The sequence below is a fragment of the Chiloscyllium plagiosum genome, chromosome 4 (assembly GCF_004010195.1).
Source record: "Chiloscyllium plagiosum isolate BGI_BamShark_2017 chromosome 4, ASM401019v2, whole genome shotgun sequence".
NCBI classification, from domain to species: Eukaryota; Metazoa; Chordata; class Chondrichthyes; order Orectolobiformes; family Hemiscylliidae; genus Chiloscyllium; species Chiloscyllium plagiosum.
This window is the reverse complement of record NC_057713.1, coordinates 84464784-84485387: the sequence shown is the minus strand read 5'-3', so window position 1 is coordinate 84485387 and position 20604 is coordinate 84464784. Positions and strand designations below refer to the sequence as shown.

General features: G+C 43.0%; 1 protein-coding gene across 1 annotated transcript in view; it reads right to left on the bottom strand.

Annotated features, from left to right (window-relative positions):
- The window catches only part of LOC122549488 (arf-GAP with SH3 domain, ANK repeat and PH domain-containing protein 1-like), a 363467-nt gene that overhangs the window by 224963 nt on the left and 117900 nt on the right, over positions 1-20604 (bottom strand). Inside the window, exons 4-5 of the mRNA XM_043689348.1 lie at positions 13892-13964; positions 2770-2915 (exon numbers count right to left, since the gene is read on the bottom strand). Of these exons, the coding sequence (XP_043545283.1) occupies positions 2770-2915; positions 13892-13964 (219 nt within the window). The remainder of the gene's footprint in view (positions 1-2769; positions 2916-13891; positions 13965-20604) is intronic.

The window sequence follows — 20604 nt, the reverse complement described above, 5'->3', positions numbered from 1 at the left end:
TGGAAGAATCCCTTGGGGCCTTGGAGGGAAGTAAGGGGGGAGGTGTGGGCGCAAGTTTTGCATTTCTTGCGGTTGCAGGGGAAGGTGCCAGGAGTGGAGGTTGGGTTGGTGGGGGGTGTGGACCTGACGAGGGAGTCACGGAGGGAGTGGTCATTTCAGAACATTGATAGGGGAGGGAAATATATTCCAGGTGGTGGGGTCCGTTTGGAGGTGGCGGAAGTGACGACGGATGATACGATGTATATGGAGATTGGTGGGGTGGTCGGTGAGGACAAGTGGGGTTCTGTCCTGGCGGTGATTGGAGGGGCGGGACTTAAGGGCAGAGGAGCGTGAAGTTGAGGAGATGCAGTGGAGAGCATAGTCGATCACGTCTGGGGGGGGAAATTGCGGTCTTTGAAGCAGGAGGCCATCTGGGTTGTTCAGTATTGGAACTGGTCCTCCTAGGAGCAGATGTGGCGGAGACTAAGGAATTGGGAATATGGGATGGCATTTTTACAGGGAGCAGGGTGGGAGGAGGTGTAGTCTAGATAGCTGTGGGAGTCGGTTGGTTTATAGTAAATGCCCATGTTGATTCGGTTGCCAGAGATAGAAATGGAGGGGTCTAGGAAGGAGTCTGAGACGGTCCAGGTAAATTTGAGGGCGGGGTGGAAGGTGTTGGTAAAGTGGATGAACTGTTCAACCTCCTCATGGGAGCACGAGGCAGCACCGATACGGTCATCGACGTAGCGGAGGAAAAGGTGGGGGGTGGTGCCAGTGTAGCTGCGGAAGATGGACTGTTCCACATATCCAATGAAGAGGCAGGCATAGCTGGGGCCCATGCGGGTGCCCATGGCTACTCCTCTGGTTTGGAGGAAGTGGGAGGATTGGAAAGAGAAGTTGTTCAGAGCAGTCGAAGGAGGGTGTCAGTGGAAGGGTATTGGTTGTTACGGTGGGAAAGGAAGCAGTGGAGGGCTTTGAGTAGGGGATGGAGGTGTACAGGGACTGGATGTCCATGGTGAAGATAAGGTGTTGGGAAACAGGGAAGCGAAAATCATGGAGGAAGTGGAGGGCGTGGGTAGTGTCCCGAACGTAGGTGGGGAGTTCTTGGACTAAGGGGGACAGGACCATGTCAAGGTATGCAGAGATGAGTTCGGTGGGGCAGGAGCAGGCTGAGACAATGGGTCGGCCGGGGCAGTCAGGTTTGTGGATTTTGGGCGGGAGGTAGAAACGGGCGGTGTGGGGTTGTGGGACTATGAGGTTGGAGGCGGTGGATGGAAGATCCCCTGAGGTGATGAGGTTATGGATGGTCTGGGAGATGGGGTCATGGTCAAGAGGGCAGTAGGAGTTGTCCGCGAGCTGGCGTTTAGCCTCAGCAGTGTAAAGGTCGGTGCGCCAAATTACTACTGCGCCACCCTTGTCTGCTGGTTTGATAGCGAGGTTGGGATTGGAACGGAGGGAGTGAAGAGCTGCACGTTCCGAGGGCGAGAGGTTGGAGTGGGTGAGAGGGGTGGAGAGGTTGAGGCTGTTAATGTCTCAGCGGCAGTTGGCTATGAAGAGAGAGATCTAGGGCAGGTAAGAGGCCAGCACGGGGTGTCCAGGTGGATGGGGTGTGTTGGAGGCAGGAGAAGGGGTCGTCAGAGGGTGGGTGAGAATCCTGGTTGAAGTAGACGTGGAGGCGAAAGCGGCGGAAGAATTGTTCGATGTCTCGCCGCATGTTGAACTCGTTAATCCGAGCGTGTAGGGGAATGAAGGTGAGGCCTCTGCTGAGGACTGATCTTTCATCCTCAGAGGCGTAGTTCTGGAGGGATGGCGAAAACAACAGGGCTGGGAGCTAGGACCTGGTGTGGGGCTGCAGCTGGGGGTGGGGGCGGGGTTAGGCATGGGGACGGAGATCGGCATTGGGGCAAGGTTAGGCATGGGAACGGAGATCGGCATGGGGGCAGGGTTAGGCATGGGGACGGAGATCGGCATGGGGGCAAGGTTAGGCATGGGGACGGAGATCTCCGTCACCACGCCTAACCCCGCCCCCACGCCGATCTCCATCACCACACCTAACCCCGCCCACACGCCGATCTCCATTCGTGGTCGTTGTGCAGGTGAGTGATGTCACTGGGGGCGGAAGTGGCTGCGGCGACGGCAGAAACGTGTTGTTCCCGAACCCCACAAATCCCAGCTCTGTTGATAGGCCTAAAGTTCAAGGATTTCAGCAGTTCAAAAAGCTAACTCACCATTTTCTCCAAGGAAATTAGTGAATAGTAATGATGATGATCATACACCATAACAAATTTGAAATAATTTTTCTCAGTTACTAAAATTTCTTTGAACACAAGATCCACAGGTGCCAAATCACCAAGAGGTCTACACCAGAATAATCATGCATAGTCTCCCAAAGTTTCAATAGGGCTGCATTTTTTGTTCTGGACTTTCCAGCACAAAATTTTATAATATTTGTGCTTACATTAAAAAATGATGAACAGGGTTAGAGCTAGTGACACAATCAATATTATTTTTCATCTGTTACTTAGCCACAAATATAAAGGCTATGAAGCGTGCAGATATTCTCCCAAACTTAAGATGGACTCATCTTCTGTGAAAATCTAAACTTACTACTTCAAATAATAAAAAGCGCACCATTAAACTAATGTACCAATAACATTAATACCAATGTAATTATTTATAATTAACATATCCATGCATAGTTTCAATACTTTTTACAGATTTAACTTGAATTAACTATTCCGTATACAGGATCAGCAACGTGAACGAAAAATACAAGACCTAAACTCTTACCAAGTTTTTCAGCAATGTTGAAAGTTCCTTTGTGAGAGTGGAAAACTTAACAAAAGCCGTGCCAAGATCAGGATTATCGCGACTTAAAAAATTACTACCAAATTTATCTAGTGCTTGTGCATAGTTTTCTTCATTTTGCACATGTTCTGTAAAAGAACAGGAAAACATGAGATGTAGTTATCTTCCACATTCTAATTTCAGTTGCCTGTAAATATCCCAACAAAGTTTTAACTTACTAAATATCAGCTGTTTAACATTTTCCGTTACTCTTCTTGAAAGTCAGTTACTAATGTTTGATACTGGAAACATCTTTACTCTATAATACTTAATTTATGTAATTTGTATTACAAGAATATACTTCCTAATTCAAACAGACCATAAATTCTACAAGTGGTCCTTTGTACATGCTCGAGTTAAAATGTCATATCATCATGCACCTCATGCAAACAAAAACAGAATAGAATGAATAGAATAAATCTAAACAATTAGAATGATACAAGCGTAAGCTACTACGTGTATGAGTACTTATGAACTGAACCAGACCAAAATGCCTCAAAAAGTATATTAAAAAGATAGCCTGGATCTTAACTTTTTAGCTTTAAAGGCAAGTATAAGGCGCTGCGCTCTGGATGCAATTCGATTGGTTAAACTACCAGGCTCTAAGCAAAACAAAGAACAAACAAAAGAATGACAACTTTATTAGAAAATTTAACAATAAAAAATATCTAACTGTTAAACAGCAATGTTCCAATGTAGTAATATCCCATAAACACATTTTTGGCAAAGGCAAATTCAGTAAAACATTGTCTCACGTACAATCCTATGAGGAGAACCCAAGCTTTTAGCTGTAGCTGAGAGAAGGATAACAGCTTCTACATATAGTTTGACGACCCCAACTACTGAAAAACTAAACTGAAATCCTGGTTCTGTGCGAGTTCGACCCCACCCCTTCACGCAGCTTCTATTGTTCCAACTTTAAAAAAACCAAGTTCTCTCAAGCTGTTTACTTTCAATCGGCTGTAAACAGGCTACTCTCATTTCTGTCTCAACATCTCAAAAAACAGGAAAAAATACACCGCTTAAAGCCCTAGCACCGTCACAATGTGGGATATATCAATGCTAGAAAATGAATGCATCGTCTGTGGCAGCATCCAACTTCAAGTAATATCATGAGTATATGCAATATACTTGAAATAATGATGTTCCAAGTTATCCTTCCATCAGATTCATTAAAATCTGCTGCTATTGGTGTGTTATAGCTTACGAGGTGACAAGGTTGCTGTAGTAACATCTACTTTCACATAAACATTGAGAGAGTTAGTATGGTGATAAAGCCATATAGATGTACAATGCGGAAACAGGCACTTCAGTCCAACTTCGCCATGCTGACCAGATATCCTAAACTAATTCAGTCCTATTTGCCAGCACTTGGCCCATATCCTTCTAAACCCTTCCTAGTCATATAGCCATCCAGATGCCTTTTAGATATTTTAATTGTACCAGCCTCCACTATGTCCTTTGGCAGCTCATTCAATACATGCACAACTGTGTGAAAAAGGTGCCCCTTCGGTCTCTTTAATATCTTTCCCCTCTCACCCTAAACCTATGTCCTGTAGTTCTGGACTCACCCACCCCAGGAAAAGACCTCCTCTAATTAACCAATCCATGCCCTTCATGATTTTATAAACCTTGACATAGTCACACCTCAGCCTCTGACGCTCCACAGAAAAACAACTCCACCTATTCAGCCTCTCCTAACAGCTCAAGCCCTCCAATTCTGGCAACATCCTTGTAAATCTTTTCTGAACCTTTCAAGTTTCATAACATTCTTCCTATAGGAGGGAGACCAGAACAGCACCACAATATTCCAAAAGTGGCCTAACCTATGTCCCATGCAGCAGGAACATGAGCTCCCAACTCCTGTACTCAATACTCTGACCAATAAAGGAAAGCATACCAAATGCCTTCTTCACTATCCTATCTACCTGTGATTCTACTTTCAAGGAACTACAAACCTGCACTCTAAGGTCTCGGTTCAGCAATGCTCCCTAGCACCTAACCATTAAGTGAATAAGTTCTGCCATGATTTGCCTTTCTAATCACAGCAATTCACATGTATCTAAACTAAATTCCATCTGCCACTCCTTCGGCCATTGTCCAGCTAATCAAGATCCCATTGTACTGAGGTAACTTTCGTTACTGTCCACCTCCAATTTTGGTGTAATCTGCAAACTTACTAACTATACCTCCTACGTTCGCATCAAAATCATTTATATAAATGAGGAAAAGCAGTGGACCCAGCACTAATCCTTGCGGCACACACTGGTCACAGGCTTCCAGTCTAAAAAAACAACCCTCCACCAACATTGTCTATTAATCGAGCCAGTTCTGTATCCAAAGAGCTAGTTCTCCCTGTATTCCATGTGATCTAACCTTGCTAACCAGTCTGCAATGAGGAACCTTGTTAAATGCCTTACTGAAGTCCATGTAGATCACGTTCGCCATTCTGCCCTCAACAATCCTGTTACTTCTTCAAAAAAGAAATAAAGTTAGTGAAACATTTTCACACGCACAAAGCCATGTTGACTACCCCTAATCAGTCCTTGCCTTCCCAAATACATGGCAATCCTGTCCCTCAGGATTCCCTTCAACAACTTGCCCACCATCAATGTCAGGTTTAACGATGGATAGTTCCCAGGTTTTTCCTGACCAACTTCCTTAAATAATGGCACCATATTAGCCAACCTCCATTCTGGCACCTCACCTGTGACTATCAATGATACAAATACCTCAGCAAGGGGGCCAGCAATCACTTCCTTAGCTATCCACAGAGTTCTAAGGAACACCTGATCCTGGGGATTTATCCACCTTGCTGTGCTTTTAAGACATCCAGGACCATCTCTTCTGTAATATAGACATTTTCCAATATGTCATCATTTATTTGCCAACATTATTTATATTTTATGTTCTTCTCCAATAGTAATCACCGAGGCAAAATACTCACTTTTTATCTCCCCCAGCTCCTGCAATTCCACACACGCTGCTTTGCTGATCTTAGTGGGTTTAAAGTGAGGACTGCAGATGCTGGATATCAGAGTCGGAAAATGTGGCACTGGAAAAGCGCAGCTAGTCAGGCAGCATCCCAGGAACAGGAGGGTTGCCATTTCGAGCATAAGCTCTTCATCAGGAATAAGGGGGTGGGCCAAGCAGACAGATATAAATGGGAAGGGGGTTGAGCTGGGGCTGGGGCGGGAGGTCTGACACTCTAACACAGCCTCTTAGAATGTTGCTATTGTACCAGCTTCCACCACTTCCTCTGGCTCATTCCATACACATACCACCCTGTATGAAAAGGTTGCCCCTTAGGTCTCTTTTATATCTTTCCCCTCATACGAAACCTATGCCCTCTCGTTCTGGACTCTCTCTCTCTTCCCCCCACCCCAGGGAAAAGGCACTATCCATTTATTCTATCCACGCCCCTCATGATTTTGTAAACCCCGATAAGGTCACTCCTCAGCGCCCGACGCTCCAGGAAAAACAGCCCCAGCCTGTTCAGCCTTTACCTATAGCTCAAATCCTCCAACCCTGGCAACATCCTCTTAAATCTTTTCTGAACCATTTCATGTTTCACAACATCTTTCAGATAGGAAGGAGACCAGAATTGCAGGCAGTATTCCAACAGTGGCCTAACCAATGTCCTGTACAGCCGCAAATTGACCGCCCAATTCCTGTACTCAATACTCTGACCAATAATGGAAAGCATAACAAACACGGCCTTCACTATCCTATCTAGCTGCGACTCTACTTTCAAGGAGCTATGAACTTGTACTCCAAGGTCTCTTTGTTCAGCAACACTCCCTAGGACCTTACCATTAAGTGTATAAGTCCTGCTAAGATTTGCTTTCCCAAAATGCAGAACCTCATTTATCTGAATTAAACTCCATCTGCCACTTCTCTGCCCATTGGCCCATCTGGTCAAGATCCTGTTGTAATCAGAGGTAACCTTCCTCGCTGTCCACTACACCTCCAATTTTGGTGTCATCTGCAAACTTACTAACTGTATCTCTTATGCGCACATCCAAATCATTTATGTAAGTGACAAAACGTAGAGGGCCCAGCACGATCCTTGTGACACTCCACTGGTCACAGGCCTCCAGTCTGAAAAACAACTCTCCACACCACCCTCTCTCTTCTACCTTGGAGCCAGTTCTGTATCCAAATGGCTAGTTCTCCCTGTATTCCATGAGATCTAACGTTTCTAATCAGTCTCCCATGGGGAACTTTGTCGAACACCTTACTGAAGTCCATATAGATCATATCTATCACTCTGCCCTCATCAATCCAATTTGTTACTTCCTCAAAAAAATGCAACCAAGTGGTAGATGGAGGTGGAGGGTGATGGCGATAGATCGGAAAGAACAGTGGAGTGGATAGGTGGAAAAGAAGATGGACAGATAGGACAGTTTAAGGAGGTGGCGCCGAGTTGGAAGATTGCATCTGGGATAAGGTAGCGGGAAATGAAGAAACTGGTGAAATCTATATTGATCCCATGTGGTTGGAGAGTCCCAAGGCGGAGGATGAGGCATTCTTCCTCTGGGAATCAAGTGGCTGGAGTTTGACAATGGAAGCAGCGCAGGACTTGCACATCCTTGGCGGAATGAACAGGGTAATTAAAGCATTCAGCCACAGGGCAGTGGGGTCGTTTAGTGCACGTGCCCCAAAGATGTTCTCTGAAATGTTCCGGAAGTTGACATCATGTCTTCCCAATGCGAATGAGACTACACAAAGCAACAGACACAGTAGATGACATGTGTGGAAGTCTGTCAGATGTGGAAGGATCTTTTGGGACCTTGGATGGAGGTGAAGGGGAGGTGTGGGCACAGGGTTTGCACTTCTTGTGGTGACAGGTGAAGGTACCAGGAGTGGAGGATGGTGGGGGGTGAGCAGATGCGTGAGTCTAAAAGGGAGTCATAGAGGGAATGGTCTCTGTGGAACACAGATAGGAGTGGGGAGGGAAATATATCCCTGGTAGTGGAGCCTGTTTGTAGGTGGCAGAAATGGTGGAGAATGATGTGTTGTATCCAGAGGTTGGTGGGGTGGAAGCTAAGGACTAGTGAGCTCTGTCCTTGTTGCGATTGGAGGGGTGGGGTTCCAGGGCGGAGGTGCGGGAAGTGGAGGAAATGCACTGGAGGAAATCATCAATCATGTGGAGAGAGAGAGACAGAGAGAGAGAGACAGAGACAGAGAGAGGTTTTGCACTACTTGCTGTGGCAAGGGAAAGTGCAAGGAGTGGAGGGTGGGTTGGTGAGGGCCATGGATCTAACAAGGGAGTCACAGAGGGAATAGTCTCTGCGGAATGTAGTCAGAGGATTATGAGATGTATTTATTTAGCAGGAATATCTCCAGGACACCTTATCTTCCTTATCAGGACCCTTCAACCCCAGGTCATCAACAGGGACTTCACCAGTTTCTTCATTTCCCCTCCCCAACCTCACCCTAATTCCAACCTTCCAGCTCAGCACTGTCCTCATGACCTGTCAATCTTCCTTCCCACCTATCCACTCTACCCTCCTCTCCGACACCTTTACCCCCACCATCATCTACCTATTTCAGTACCTACTCCTCTGCCTTCCCTGTTAGGCCTCTTGTACTGAAATAAATGCAGTTTAATTTATCAGTCCTACCTTGTTCTCGCCTACCCTGACTGTTGGACAGACTCCTTTTCCCAACTGCACCAGTGTCAGACTGATCTCTTCCCTCACCATCTCCCTGGGTCCCACCTTCACACCCAGTTTAAATCCTCCCACATTGCTCTAGCGAATCTACCTGCCAGTATACTAGCCCCCTTCTAATTGCACCTGAACTGGTCTTTCTTATACTGGCCACATCTACCCCAGAAGAGATTCCAATGACGCAAAAATATGAACCCTTTTTCTCTACACCAGCTCCTCAGCCACAATTAGCTGTTCTATATTCCTATTCCTACCCTCACTCGCTCCTTGCACCAGGAGTAATCCAGACATTACTATCTTTGATAACCGCCTTAAATTCTTGCCTAACTTCCTATATTCTCCCTTCAGAATCGCATCCTTTGAGGCTTCAACTTTCATTCAATCATGTGGTTGACCAGGAATCTCTCTTGTGCCATCTTGACATGGAAGAATACATAGTATGAAAATCAATTAATGGATGTTCTTGGCACCACTCCTCACTTCAGAGGCAAAACTAGAGCTTTTAACTCAGAGGTGGGAATACTATCCACAGTGCCACAGGACGTCCATCAGTATCCACCTTGTATTAGCTTAAAGTTACGATAACCGTCCTCTAGTCTCAATGTGCAGAAACATAACATATCAACATGTTATCTGACCAGCATTTCCACTGTAATGGTCCTATATGCACTCCCAGCTTCTTTCTTTGAGGTAAGAGTGTCACTGGTTTGGCAAGTGGTGTAAAAGTTTTTGAACTCCATATTCACGGCTGATAGATAGATCAACAGTGCTATTAGGGAGGGAATTCCAAGATACCAATCCAGTGACAAAAAAGGAATGGCAATACAGTTCCAGGTCAGGATAGCCTGTGGTTTGAAGGAGAATTTGCAAATGGAACAGCATTCCAGGTATCTATTACCTTATTTCGTGGGTGTGGATGGTGCTGTTGAAGCAGCCTTGGTTTGTTGTGCACCTTGTAGATATGTTGCTGCCACCGTACATCAAGGAGTGAACAAACATTGAAACTGATGAACAGGGGTGCCAATCAAGGCATATTTTGTTGTGGGTAGCATTTAACCTCTCAAACTTTTGCTACTGTAACACTCATCCAGGCAAGCAGAAAGCATTAGATCACACTTCTGACTTGTGTTTTGTACATGATAGGCAGGCTTTGGGAAGTTGGGAAGTTACACACTACAGAATTCATCTCCCTTCACAGTAGACGGGTCCAATCAGTGGAAGACTCTTTGCCTAGATCACTGTCCCCAGGTTCTCTCTAGGTTTCTTGATAAGAGACTCAAACAAATGCTGCTTTGATGTTATGAGCATGTATTCTCACCTTCCGTATTTAATTCTTTTGTTCATAATTAGTCCATGGCTATAATGAGGTCAGGATATCAGAAGGTTCAATGAAAGGCATACTGAGCATCAGACAGCAGGTTATTCCTAAACCCCTTGATCATACTGTCAATGGCCCCTTCAATCACACTGGTGATCAAGAGTAGATTGATGGGGTGCTAACTGGGCAGATTGAACTGGTGTGGATAAACTAACATTTTTTGGTTTAACTGAAACTCTAAGAAACTCCCATAAATTGCATTAGTGCAATCTAATGTTAAACTTAGAGAATATCTTCATTTGTTTATATGAAACAAAATTCAACTGAAATGAAACCAGACTTCATTTTTCACAGAAGTAAAGTTTCTCATTGCATGCAGATTAAGAAATTGTGTTTTGTTAAAATTTTTATGGAACTTAAACCAACAACTTTCCAGTATACCCACAACTTTAAAGGCGCCATTGCAACAGCAAAACAAAAAACTCTTTAAATACAACAGAAACAGTTTCATTCAACCAAAATCACAAGGGTAAACTCTACTCAGTGTAACATAGATATTCACACTTAAGCTATCATGAGAAATGGACAGATCATACAAGGTAGACAAGACAGCTAATCTTCAGTAACAGGATATCGGGAATAGATTGCTACAGTTGCAAAGTAAGAGATCCTCTCCAAACTTCACAATTCAAAAATTGAAAGCAAGGTTAAACAGTTTAAAAAGGTTTTATAGACTTTGTGGGGTCGTATTAACTTTCCATTAAGTTTTGAATCTTATTGTGATGCAAGCTACGAACTTCAGCAAATTCAACATCCTCTCACTATTCAGCCAATAGATTTTAAGTCAACAAGTGTGGCGCTGGAAAAGCACAGCAGATTATGCTCATAATGTCAACTCTCCGGCTCCTCAGATCCTGACCTGTTGTGCTTTTCCAGTACCACACTTTTCAAAACTTCAAAATAGAGCATACTGAGATAGTATACTGACAAGCAGACAATAAAAGTCAATCAGGAATAAGTGAAGATGAAAAAATTGTTAATTTGTGAATCTTTGAAATTCTTTATGTTGGAAGGTTGTGGATACTTCAAATATAGCTGCATAAAAAGATTAATACACAAGATGATCACATGATGTCTGGGTAATTTCTTTGCTTGGACCAAGGACTGGCTAACTAACAAACAGCAGAGTGTTGAGATAAATGAGATTTTTTTGATTGGCAAGTTGTAACTAATGGAAGGGACAGTCCTCGAGCCCCAGCTATTGCCAATCCACATTGATGATAGGAAAAAGTAGTTTGCAAATGACAGTAACATAGATGGAAAAGTAACCTGCAATCAAATAAGAAATTTACAAGTGGACATGGATAGGTGTGGCAGATGAAGTTTAATGTGGATAAGCAAGAGGTTACCCATTTTGGTCATAGGAATAGAAAGGAAAATTATCTAAATGGAGAGAAACGTCAGTGTGCTTTAGTGCAGAGCGATCTGAGTGCCCTTGTGTAACAATCACAAAATTAGCAAGCAGGTACAGCAAGCAATGAAAAGGTAGGCAAATGCATTGTTTAGTCCTCTTGAGGGGGGAGGGGGTTGGGGGAGAGAAGAGAGAATAGATGGAGAGAGAGGGGAAAGAGGGAAATGTAGTTGTCTTGGAAGCAGTTCAGAGAAGGTTCAAATTATTCCAGAGGATGGTTTCATCCTAAGAATAGAAATTGAGCAGTTTAGGCTTATATGTTCTAGGATTTAGAAAATGAGAGGGGATCTAATTGAGGTACACAAGATGCTAAAGTGAACTGACAAAGTAGATGTAGAATGTTTCCTCATATGGAGTAATCTGGAATGAGGGTTTTTCCCCCCAAAATAAAGGGATGGCATATTTAAAACAGGGGAACTTACATGTCACAAAGGGTTGTGAATCTGTGGCATTCACTACCCAGAGTGCAATTGCTGGGATAGTAAGTACATTTGAGGAGGAAATAGAGAGAGACACGTTTAATTGTGATGGGTTGAAGGGTATCAAGAGTGGGTAATAAAGTGGAATTGAGGCTGAGAAGAGATCAACTGATCATACAAAATGGCTAAATAGGCTTGAAGGATGGATTAGGAGACAGTGAGGACTGCAGATGCTGGAGACCAGAGTTGAAAAGTGTGGTGCTGGAAAAGCGCAGCAAGCCAGGCGCATCCGAGGAGCAGGAGAATCGATGCTTCGGGTATAAGCCCTTCTTCAGGAATGAGGCTGGTGTGCCAAGCGGGCGGAGATAAAAGTGGGGGGGAGCGGAATTTGGGAGAGGGGTGCTGGGAATACAATAGGTGGAAGGAGGTGAGGGCGATAGGTCAGAAAGGGGGTGGGGGCGGAGAGGTCAGGAAGATAATTGCAGTTTGAGGCTGGTGCTGAATCCGGGAGTTGGGACTGAGATAAGGTTTGAGGGGGAGAGGAAGAGGAGGAAGCTGGAGAAATCTACATTCATCCCTTGTGATTGGAGGGTTCCTAGGCAGAAGATGAGGCGCTCTTCCTCCAGGTGTCATGTTGCCATGGTCTGCCAACGGAGGTGGCCAAGGACCTCCATGTCCTTGGCGGATTGGGAGGGGGAGTTAACGTGTTCAGCCACAGGGCGGTTGGGTTGGTTGGTGCGTGTCCCCCAGAGGTGTTCCCTGAAACGTTCCGCAAGTAGGCAGCCAGTCTCCCCAATGTAGAGGAGACCACATCAGGTGCAGCGGATACAGTAAATGGTGCGTGTGTGGAGGTGCAGGTGAATTTGCGACAGATATGGAAGGATCCATTGAGGCCTTGGAGGGAGATGAGGGGGGAGGTGTGGGTGTGCGTTTGGATTGCCTACTTCTGCTCTACATTGTGTTCTCAAGATTGAAGGGAACACATTCCTGATCTCAAAAAATTAACCAATAAGGAACAGCTGCAAAATGGTGTTGAAGTACAAAGTAACCCATGATGGTAGTGAATGGCAAAGCAGGCTTTTTGTACCCATGGGTTACTACCATTTGTCCTTTCTTTCAAATGCTCACAGAATGCGCAAGCAAACAATTTCTAATATCTGCATAATTTTTATGGGAAACAGCAACCTTCACTGACAAAAATTGATAATAACTGGCTAATTTTTTCTAGCAATGTCGTTTTAAAAGAAAGATTTAAGAAGCTAGTGTACTGAGTTTGCTTGATGAAATAGTGACAAACTTCACCAATATGAAAACAAACTAACTAATGAACAATGTACTTCAATTCATCATCTTGTAAATGGAGTTATAAATTTTCATAAATTTGGCTGTCTGAAGTTTTTGTCATTTGAAATATTAATTTGGAGTATCACTAACTTAAGATATTTCACACACCTTGGAACTTGTCAGAAAGAGCACTTTGCAAAGACAGCAACTGCAGCAGGGAGAAATATTGCATTGGCAAAAAACACAAACTGCTCAACATAAGTCACCGAGTGCAGAGAGATTTTTGAATGTAATAAATCTAATGGATTTGAACTCAAATTTGCTTGAGAATTATTTTTTGTCCTACCAGTTCTCTTTCTGCAAAACTCTGCCCAAAGTCTGTGTTGAAAACTCATTGGAAGACTCATTCACGAAGCGGAGGATTCCTACAGGAGAAGTCTCTATTGCTGCAACCCAAACGCTGTCAAAAGGCAAATTTGGAATCCACCACCACTAACCAGTGAAAAATAAATCAGCCAGCCATAGGTGACACAGTTTGCATGTTCATTAGACATCTAGCAAATCATTAGATATCTTGACATCAGATTCTGACTAAAGGCCAACATTTCAATAATCTGAATAATTATTTTTCACAAATGTAACAACTTGGCCAAAGGACTTTTAAGACAGCAGTACAGTGTTCTTCATTTCATCCCCCCAGAATTGGAAGGGTTATGCTAGCTTTCAGGTCAGGTAATTATATAGCCATATAAAAAATTGATAACACTTTCTTAGAAAAATGTTGTGACTAGTGGGGAAAATGAGAAATAGAAAGGAATCAATTTACCTATCCTAACTAGGACACAATGCATTACGTACCACTTTGAAGATACAAATAAATAATGCAAATCAAACTCACCTTGACCTGAAGTGTTTATTGATTTTGCCGATTTCTTTACCTTTTGTAGTGCATTTTTATCCAAATCTAAAGTCTGAAAAAAAGCAGAAAAAAATTAGTTAGTTCTAACCAGATTAACATTTGGTCCTCTGTTAAATCAGACCATCCCCATTTAGATTCGATTAGATTACTTACAGTGTGGAAATAGGCCCTTCGGCCAAACAAGTCCACACGACCCTCCAAAGAGCAACCCACCCAGACCCATTCTCCTACACTTAACCCTTCACCTAACACTACGGGCAATTTAGCATGGCCAATTCACCTAACCTGCACACATTTGGACTGTGGGAGGAAACCAGAGCACTCTGAGGAAACCCACGCAGACACAGGGAGAATGTGCAAACTCCACACAGTTACATGAGGCGGGAATTGAACCCGGGTCTCTGGCGCTGTGAATATTCAACTAATCAGGTTACAGCAAGTTTTCTTTCCTCTAAGTCCATAACTTTCCATCTCCATATCAAGTAAATCATTAGATGTCCTGCCAATTCAATCCAAACAGGAATTTATATGAAACCATGAGTACTTAAGACTGTCCTCAAAAAGTAAAATATGTTATTAGATACAGAAGCAACAGTTTTTTAAAAAAAAATTGCAATAACCTAGTGCCTCTGCACTTCAACTCCAAGTTATTGAAAACTCCAATGATCATGAAAGATTCAATTTAAATGTAAGCTTTGACTTCTTTCAGGACCACCAGACATCCCAAAAAACTTTTGAGGAACTACTAAATTACAGGTTGTTCTGCTGTAATGCATGTTTTGTCAGCACGAATTGGCTATAAACATGATTGATGAATTGTGGATGGTGTTTGAATAATGCAAACTTTCTACTGAATGCACGTACCGATTTTCTATTTGCAATCCTCTACACCACAATTTTCTGTATCAGTTTTCCACGGTGCGATTTTCTGTAGCACGAGGTTGCAGAAGAATACAACTGTTGCGTTAAAGCAGAATGACCCGTAGCTGCAATGTAGCTACTTTGAAACACAGCAACAAAGCATCCAATTTATATACAGCAAACTCCAAAATATACTATCCAATACTCATATGCTTTGCTCATGTTAGTTGAGAGATTAGCATTGGCTGGAGCTCAGGAGGTAATGCTTTGGCTCTCCTGTGCGATTGTGCCATGGATTTTTCATGCCCAGCTGAGGACACAAGACATCCATTTAGTCTTTCACTGGAGACAGCACTTCTGACAGTGAGGTTTAAGCTCAACCCTCAATATTTTGCATCAGAGACAAAAATGCAACCATATGAGCCATGGCTGACATATTGGAAAGAGCAAGAGAAATAATTAATCCAGTTGGTTTGTTACTTTATCAACTATCTATTGGCCTAGATTTTCTTGAATGGCAGAAGATTTTTCACCATTAATTCCTCAAACAGACCATAAGACAAAAGGACCATTTTCACCATCAATTTCTCATACAGACTGTAAGACAAAGGAGCACTCATCAGTCGCACTCAGATGTAGATCATCACCCAAGCAGAACACAATGCCATCCATGCTCAAGGCCAATTGCAACATTGTCTTCAAAGACAGCAAAGGAGGAGCCAACATCATGCAGACTAGAGAAGCCCTATTGCAAAAAACATAACTGAACAGGCAGATGACAACTACCTGCCAATCTGACCAAATAACACACCTGTGAACTCAACAGATTGATCAAGACATTTGATCCAGTCCTTCAGAATATCCTATACACTCACCTCTCCTATATTTCTCACACAGGGAACACCTACTGCCTTCCAAAGATACACAAAGCCAACACAACTGGACACCCCATTGTATTCGGCAATGGGACCCTGTATGAGAACCTCTCTGGCTATATGTCAAAGGCATCTTGAAACCCATTGTACAAGGAACATTCAGTTCTCTCGTGACACACTGATTTCTTATAGAAACGCAGCATCCATGGACCAAACAAACCAGGAACATTCCTTATCACAATGGACATTTCGGCACCCTACACCAGCATCCCCACAACAGTCACAGTACTTAATATCAATGTATGCCAATTTCCTGGACACTATACTACAACTCATCCGCTTCATCCTCGACCACAATGCCTATTCCATCAACAACCAGTTCTTCATCCCGACACACAGAACAGCCAAGGGGACCAAATTTGCAGCCCAATACGCTAACACTTCCATGTGCAAGTTCGAGCAAGACTTCTTTACTGAGCAGGACCTCCAACCCTTGCTATTCACCTGATGCATTGACGACATTCTCTTCATTTGGACTCATGGTGAGGAACCACAAACAACTACATAGCAATGTCAACAAGTTTCATCCAACCAGACTTACCATGGACTACTCTTTAGAATCAGTCTCATTCAAGGACAGACACCTCAGTACCTCACTACCAAAAGTCCACTGATAACCTCAATGCTGCACTTCTCTGGCTTCCACCCAAAACTTATTAAAGAAGCCATCCCCTATAGACAGGCCCTGCACATACACAGGATCTGCTCGGATTAGGAGGAATGCAACGATACCTGAAGGTGTTGAAGAATGCCCTCATAAAAATGGGATATGATGCTCAGCGCATTGATAGCCAGTTCATACGTGCCACGGCAAAAAATCACAACAGCTTCCTCAGAAAACAGACAGGGTACAACCAATATAGTACCCTTTGATGTCCAGTACTTTCCCAGAGCAGAAAAACTACGCTGTGTTTTTCCACAGCTTTCGGCACGTCAATGACTATGAGCACCTCGCCAAGGTCTTCCCTATGCCTCCATTTCTTGCCTTCAAAACAACTGCCAAACATTAAACAGAAGACTGTTGGCAAACTACCAAGCCTTCAGGACAAAATGAGCACAACACCACACAACCCTGCAAAGGCAACCTCTGCAAGTAGTGTCAGGTCATCAACGTAGTTGCTACCATCATAAGTGGGAACAGCACCCACCACGTACATGGCAGATACTCAGGTAACTCATTCACGAACTCCATCACGAATAAACACGTTGACCTGGACCCAATATACCAACCACTGCAAAGAACTGGAACTGCCAATCCAAAACAATGGGAATGAAACCACACAAATTCCAACTGAGAGTTCAGCAGTGCTTCACAGGAGGCTCCACAACACTGAGGATGTTACTTAGAAAGGGAACAAAACATCTGCAATCCACATTTCCAGCTCAGCAAACATACCCACAACAACTGTTACAATCATTACGCTTACAAAGCTGAACCCAATGCCTTTTAAATCAGGTAAGCTTGAAATAATACTCAGTTAATGGGTCAAAACTTACCATGTCTACTGAATCAAGACTCCACCTCTGGACTATAAAGGAAAAGTTTTTGGTCTGCATTCTCTGCAAGAAACCTTGTGCTCAAACAGCAAAAGCAGAAATTACTTTTCATCAATATTCCACAACAGACCTTCAAAGAAAATTTGAGGGAGCAGAAATTGTCCAGAAATTTCTAAATGTCTGAAAACAAACCTTTCCAGCACTACGTGTTTCGCGCCCCTTCCTGTTCTTTTACTCGTGGGGGGGGGGGGGGGGGTGTTAGGATCCAAGTAAATGCATTTATTGATTGTATCCTTACATACAGATGAGGAAGGACACCAATTCAATTGGGACAACACACCCATCCTACAGCAAGCCAAACAGAGACACGCACGAGTGTTTCTAGAAGTATGGCATTCCAACTGGAACTCTAACACACACATTGACTTGGATCCCATTTACCAGTCCCGAAGAACAGGAAATGATGCCACCACAGAAAATTACATCACCAACCTAAGGAAACCTAAAACATAAATAAAAAGCAGGCCATGCCACCACTGCTAGATCTGGAGATTCACTGATTTTACCTAATAGGGTAACTAAATGTCTGAAACAAACTTCCAGCTCAGCGAGCAAACCCAAGCTACAAATCTTCTCAAAACTCGCTAAAAGTCAACCACCTCCACAAAAAGAATTCCCATCTTTCAAGCAAAGACTTAATGACGTGTGTTTTTTCCAATTGTTTGATGCTGAAGTTGTTGCAAATTAAATAATGTATTTCCCCATTCCAAATGGATGCTTGCAAGACTGCTTATACTGAAGTAGTTAACCATCACATCAGTTTTTCCAAAATAACCTCTACTTTTAGTTTATCTTTGCAACATAATTACAGATCTTAAAGTCAGAATCCAAAAACAGATGAAGTGGGGAAATACACAACCATTAATTTGAAAATGTAAGGGGGGTGGTGGGGGAGAAAATCACAATGTTTTTGGACAGATGTCAACAATAAAGAGAAAAATGTTTAAATCTATCCATAACATAACCAGAAATGTTAGCGCTTGTTTACCCTCTTTAGAGCACTTTCACAAAGAAACAGCAGGGATTATGAAAGTTGGCAAAATTTGAAGACATTTCACAAATGATACTTTTGACTAACATTTTTACTTTACTTTTATCCCTACCAAGCTCCTGTCTTGACTTTTTCAAACAAGTGACAGGAAATGCAGAACTAGACATGACGACCCCAGAATCTAGCTTCAAGCCAAACCTAAGATTAGATGTAAGCTTTTTTTTGCCCGTCAGTAATATGCAACACAAACCCGAAGTAAAACAGTTAATATCATGTAATTAAAGGATTTTTAAGAAAATGAACTGGAGAACACTTCATTAGGAATAGGATTGAACGTTATATGTATGATAAAATGGTTAAATCATGTTTAGACTATGCATGTTTAGTCTGTCATACTTATATTAAAAGTTCCTAAATCGAACTCTGCACTCTGTTTAACATGGTAACCAATCACCCAGAAAGCAAAAGCAAGCACTCACCAAGGCCATACTCCAATAGTCAGTCAAGTATCTTTGAACGAAACATGCTCTTTGAAGCAGTGTCAAAATGTTTTCACATTTACAAATGTATATATTTCAGAGTGCAGCTATTAGAAACATTCACTTGTAAGTGATAGGAATAATTAATTTATATACAATCATGGTAAAAATAGTTCAGAGAGCCACAGCTCTAAATGTAACTGCTAATACAGCAGGGCAATCAGACCATAGGGAGGGTTAGGACAAAGAGTCAAAGACTCAAATTTAAGACTTCAAAGGACACATGAACTCGAGCAGCAAGGGTGGACAATGGAGCAAGGAGAGGCCAACTCCTGTAAAGCAATATACCAAGTATTGGGATAACTCTATGTTCAAAAGTTTGAGGGCTGGTTGCCACGCAGATAACTTTCCTCAACCGTTCATGACCCTCACCAGCACATAACCCAAAATGAAAAGATCAACTGTTAGGGAATATGCAACTAAAAATGAGATAAAGGGTCCGCAAGCCACCTCAGATAATGATTTCAGCAAAAAGTGTGTGTAGTAGATGCTTGATTGATAAATATCTAGCATGTTTCCAGCAAGTATAATTTAGGTAGTATAACTATTATAGCTGCCATAACTGAAATGTTGAATGACAAATAAAACAAAAACCAAAATTCAAGATTCATAATGCATATGTAAGATAGTACATAAGAGATGCTTCATTTGTTTTTAAATTCATTTTGTGGGATGTTGGCGTCACTGGTTAGCCAATATTTATTGCCCAATCCTAGCTGCTCTTAAGGTGGATGTGAGCTGCATTCTTGAACCACTGCAGTCCAATTACTGCACGTCATCCAACAATGCCCTTTTGGGAGAGAATTCCAGGCTGTTTACCCAGTGACAATGAAGGAACAGTGATATTTTCAAGGCAAGATGGTGAATGGTTTAGAGGGGAACTTGCACATGGTGTTCCCATGTATCTGCTGCCTTTATCCTTCTAGATGGAAGGGTCATTGGTTGAGGTGGTGATATCTATATATCTTTGATGAACAGCTGTAGTGCATCTTGTAGATAGTACACACTGCTGCAAACTGCACCTTGGTGGTGGCAGGGGCAATACTTGTGCCAATCAAGAGGACTGCTTTGTCCTGGACAGTGTCAAGCTTCTTGAGTGTTGTTGGTACTACACTCATCCACTCCTGACTTGTGCCTTGTAGATGATAGACAGGTTTTGGGGAAGTCACAAGGTGAATTACTCACCATACTATTCCTAGCCTGCTCGTGTTGTCACTGTTTATCCAGCAAGTCCAATTGAATTTCTGACCAATGGTAACCACCAGGATGTTGATCAGTGGAGGAATTCAGTGATGGTAATGTTAGGCTCCCTTCTTGAGATTTTTACACCCTTGATGCAGCTGCAAAATGCCAATTTCTGTGCACAGCCACTATTTATTTCCAAGTGTACAAGCTTTTGGAGAATCAGTTAACACATCACTATGCTTGCGGAGCAGGTCATGCGAGACTCTCTGAACAAGCGAACCATTGGTTTCCATCAGTCATTCACGCGAGACAACCCCCTACCACTCCCCCATAGTCACATGCCACCCAAGATCAAAGTAATTAGCTTATCCCTTAAGCTGCAGCATTGTGAGTACGATTGTCACATCCTGCCTGTAAGGCAGAAAAACACCCCCCCCCCCGGGACATCCTTGCTTTTTTTTTTAAAAAAAAACATGTCAGCAGAACAAATGAACCCTTTAACATCTCCAGTGAATGCCAAGGGGCAGTGACTGTATCGTCTCTTACTGGTGATGGTCACAGTTTTGGATTTGTGGCATGAATGTTACTTGCCACTTGTCAGCCCAAGCCTGGATATTGTCCAGA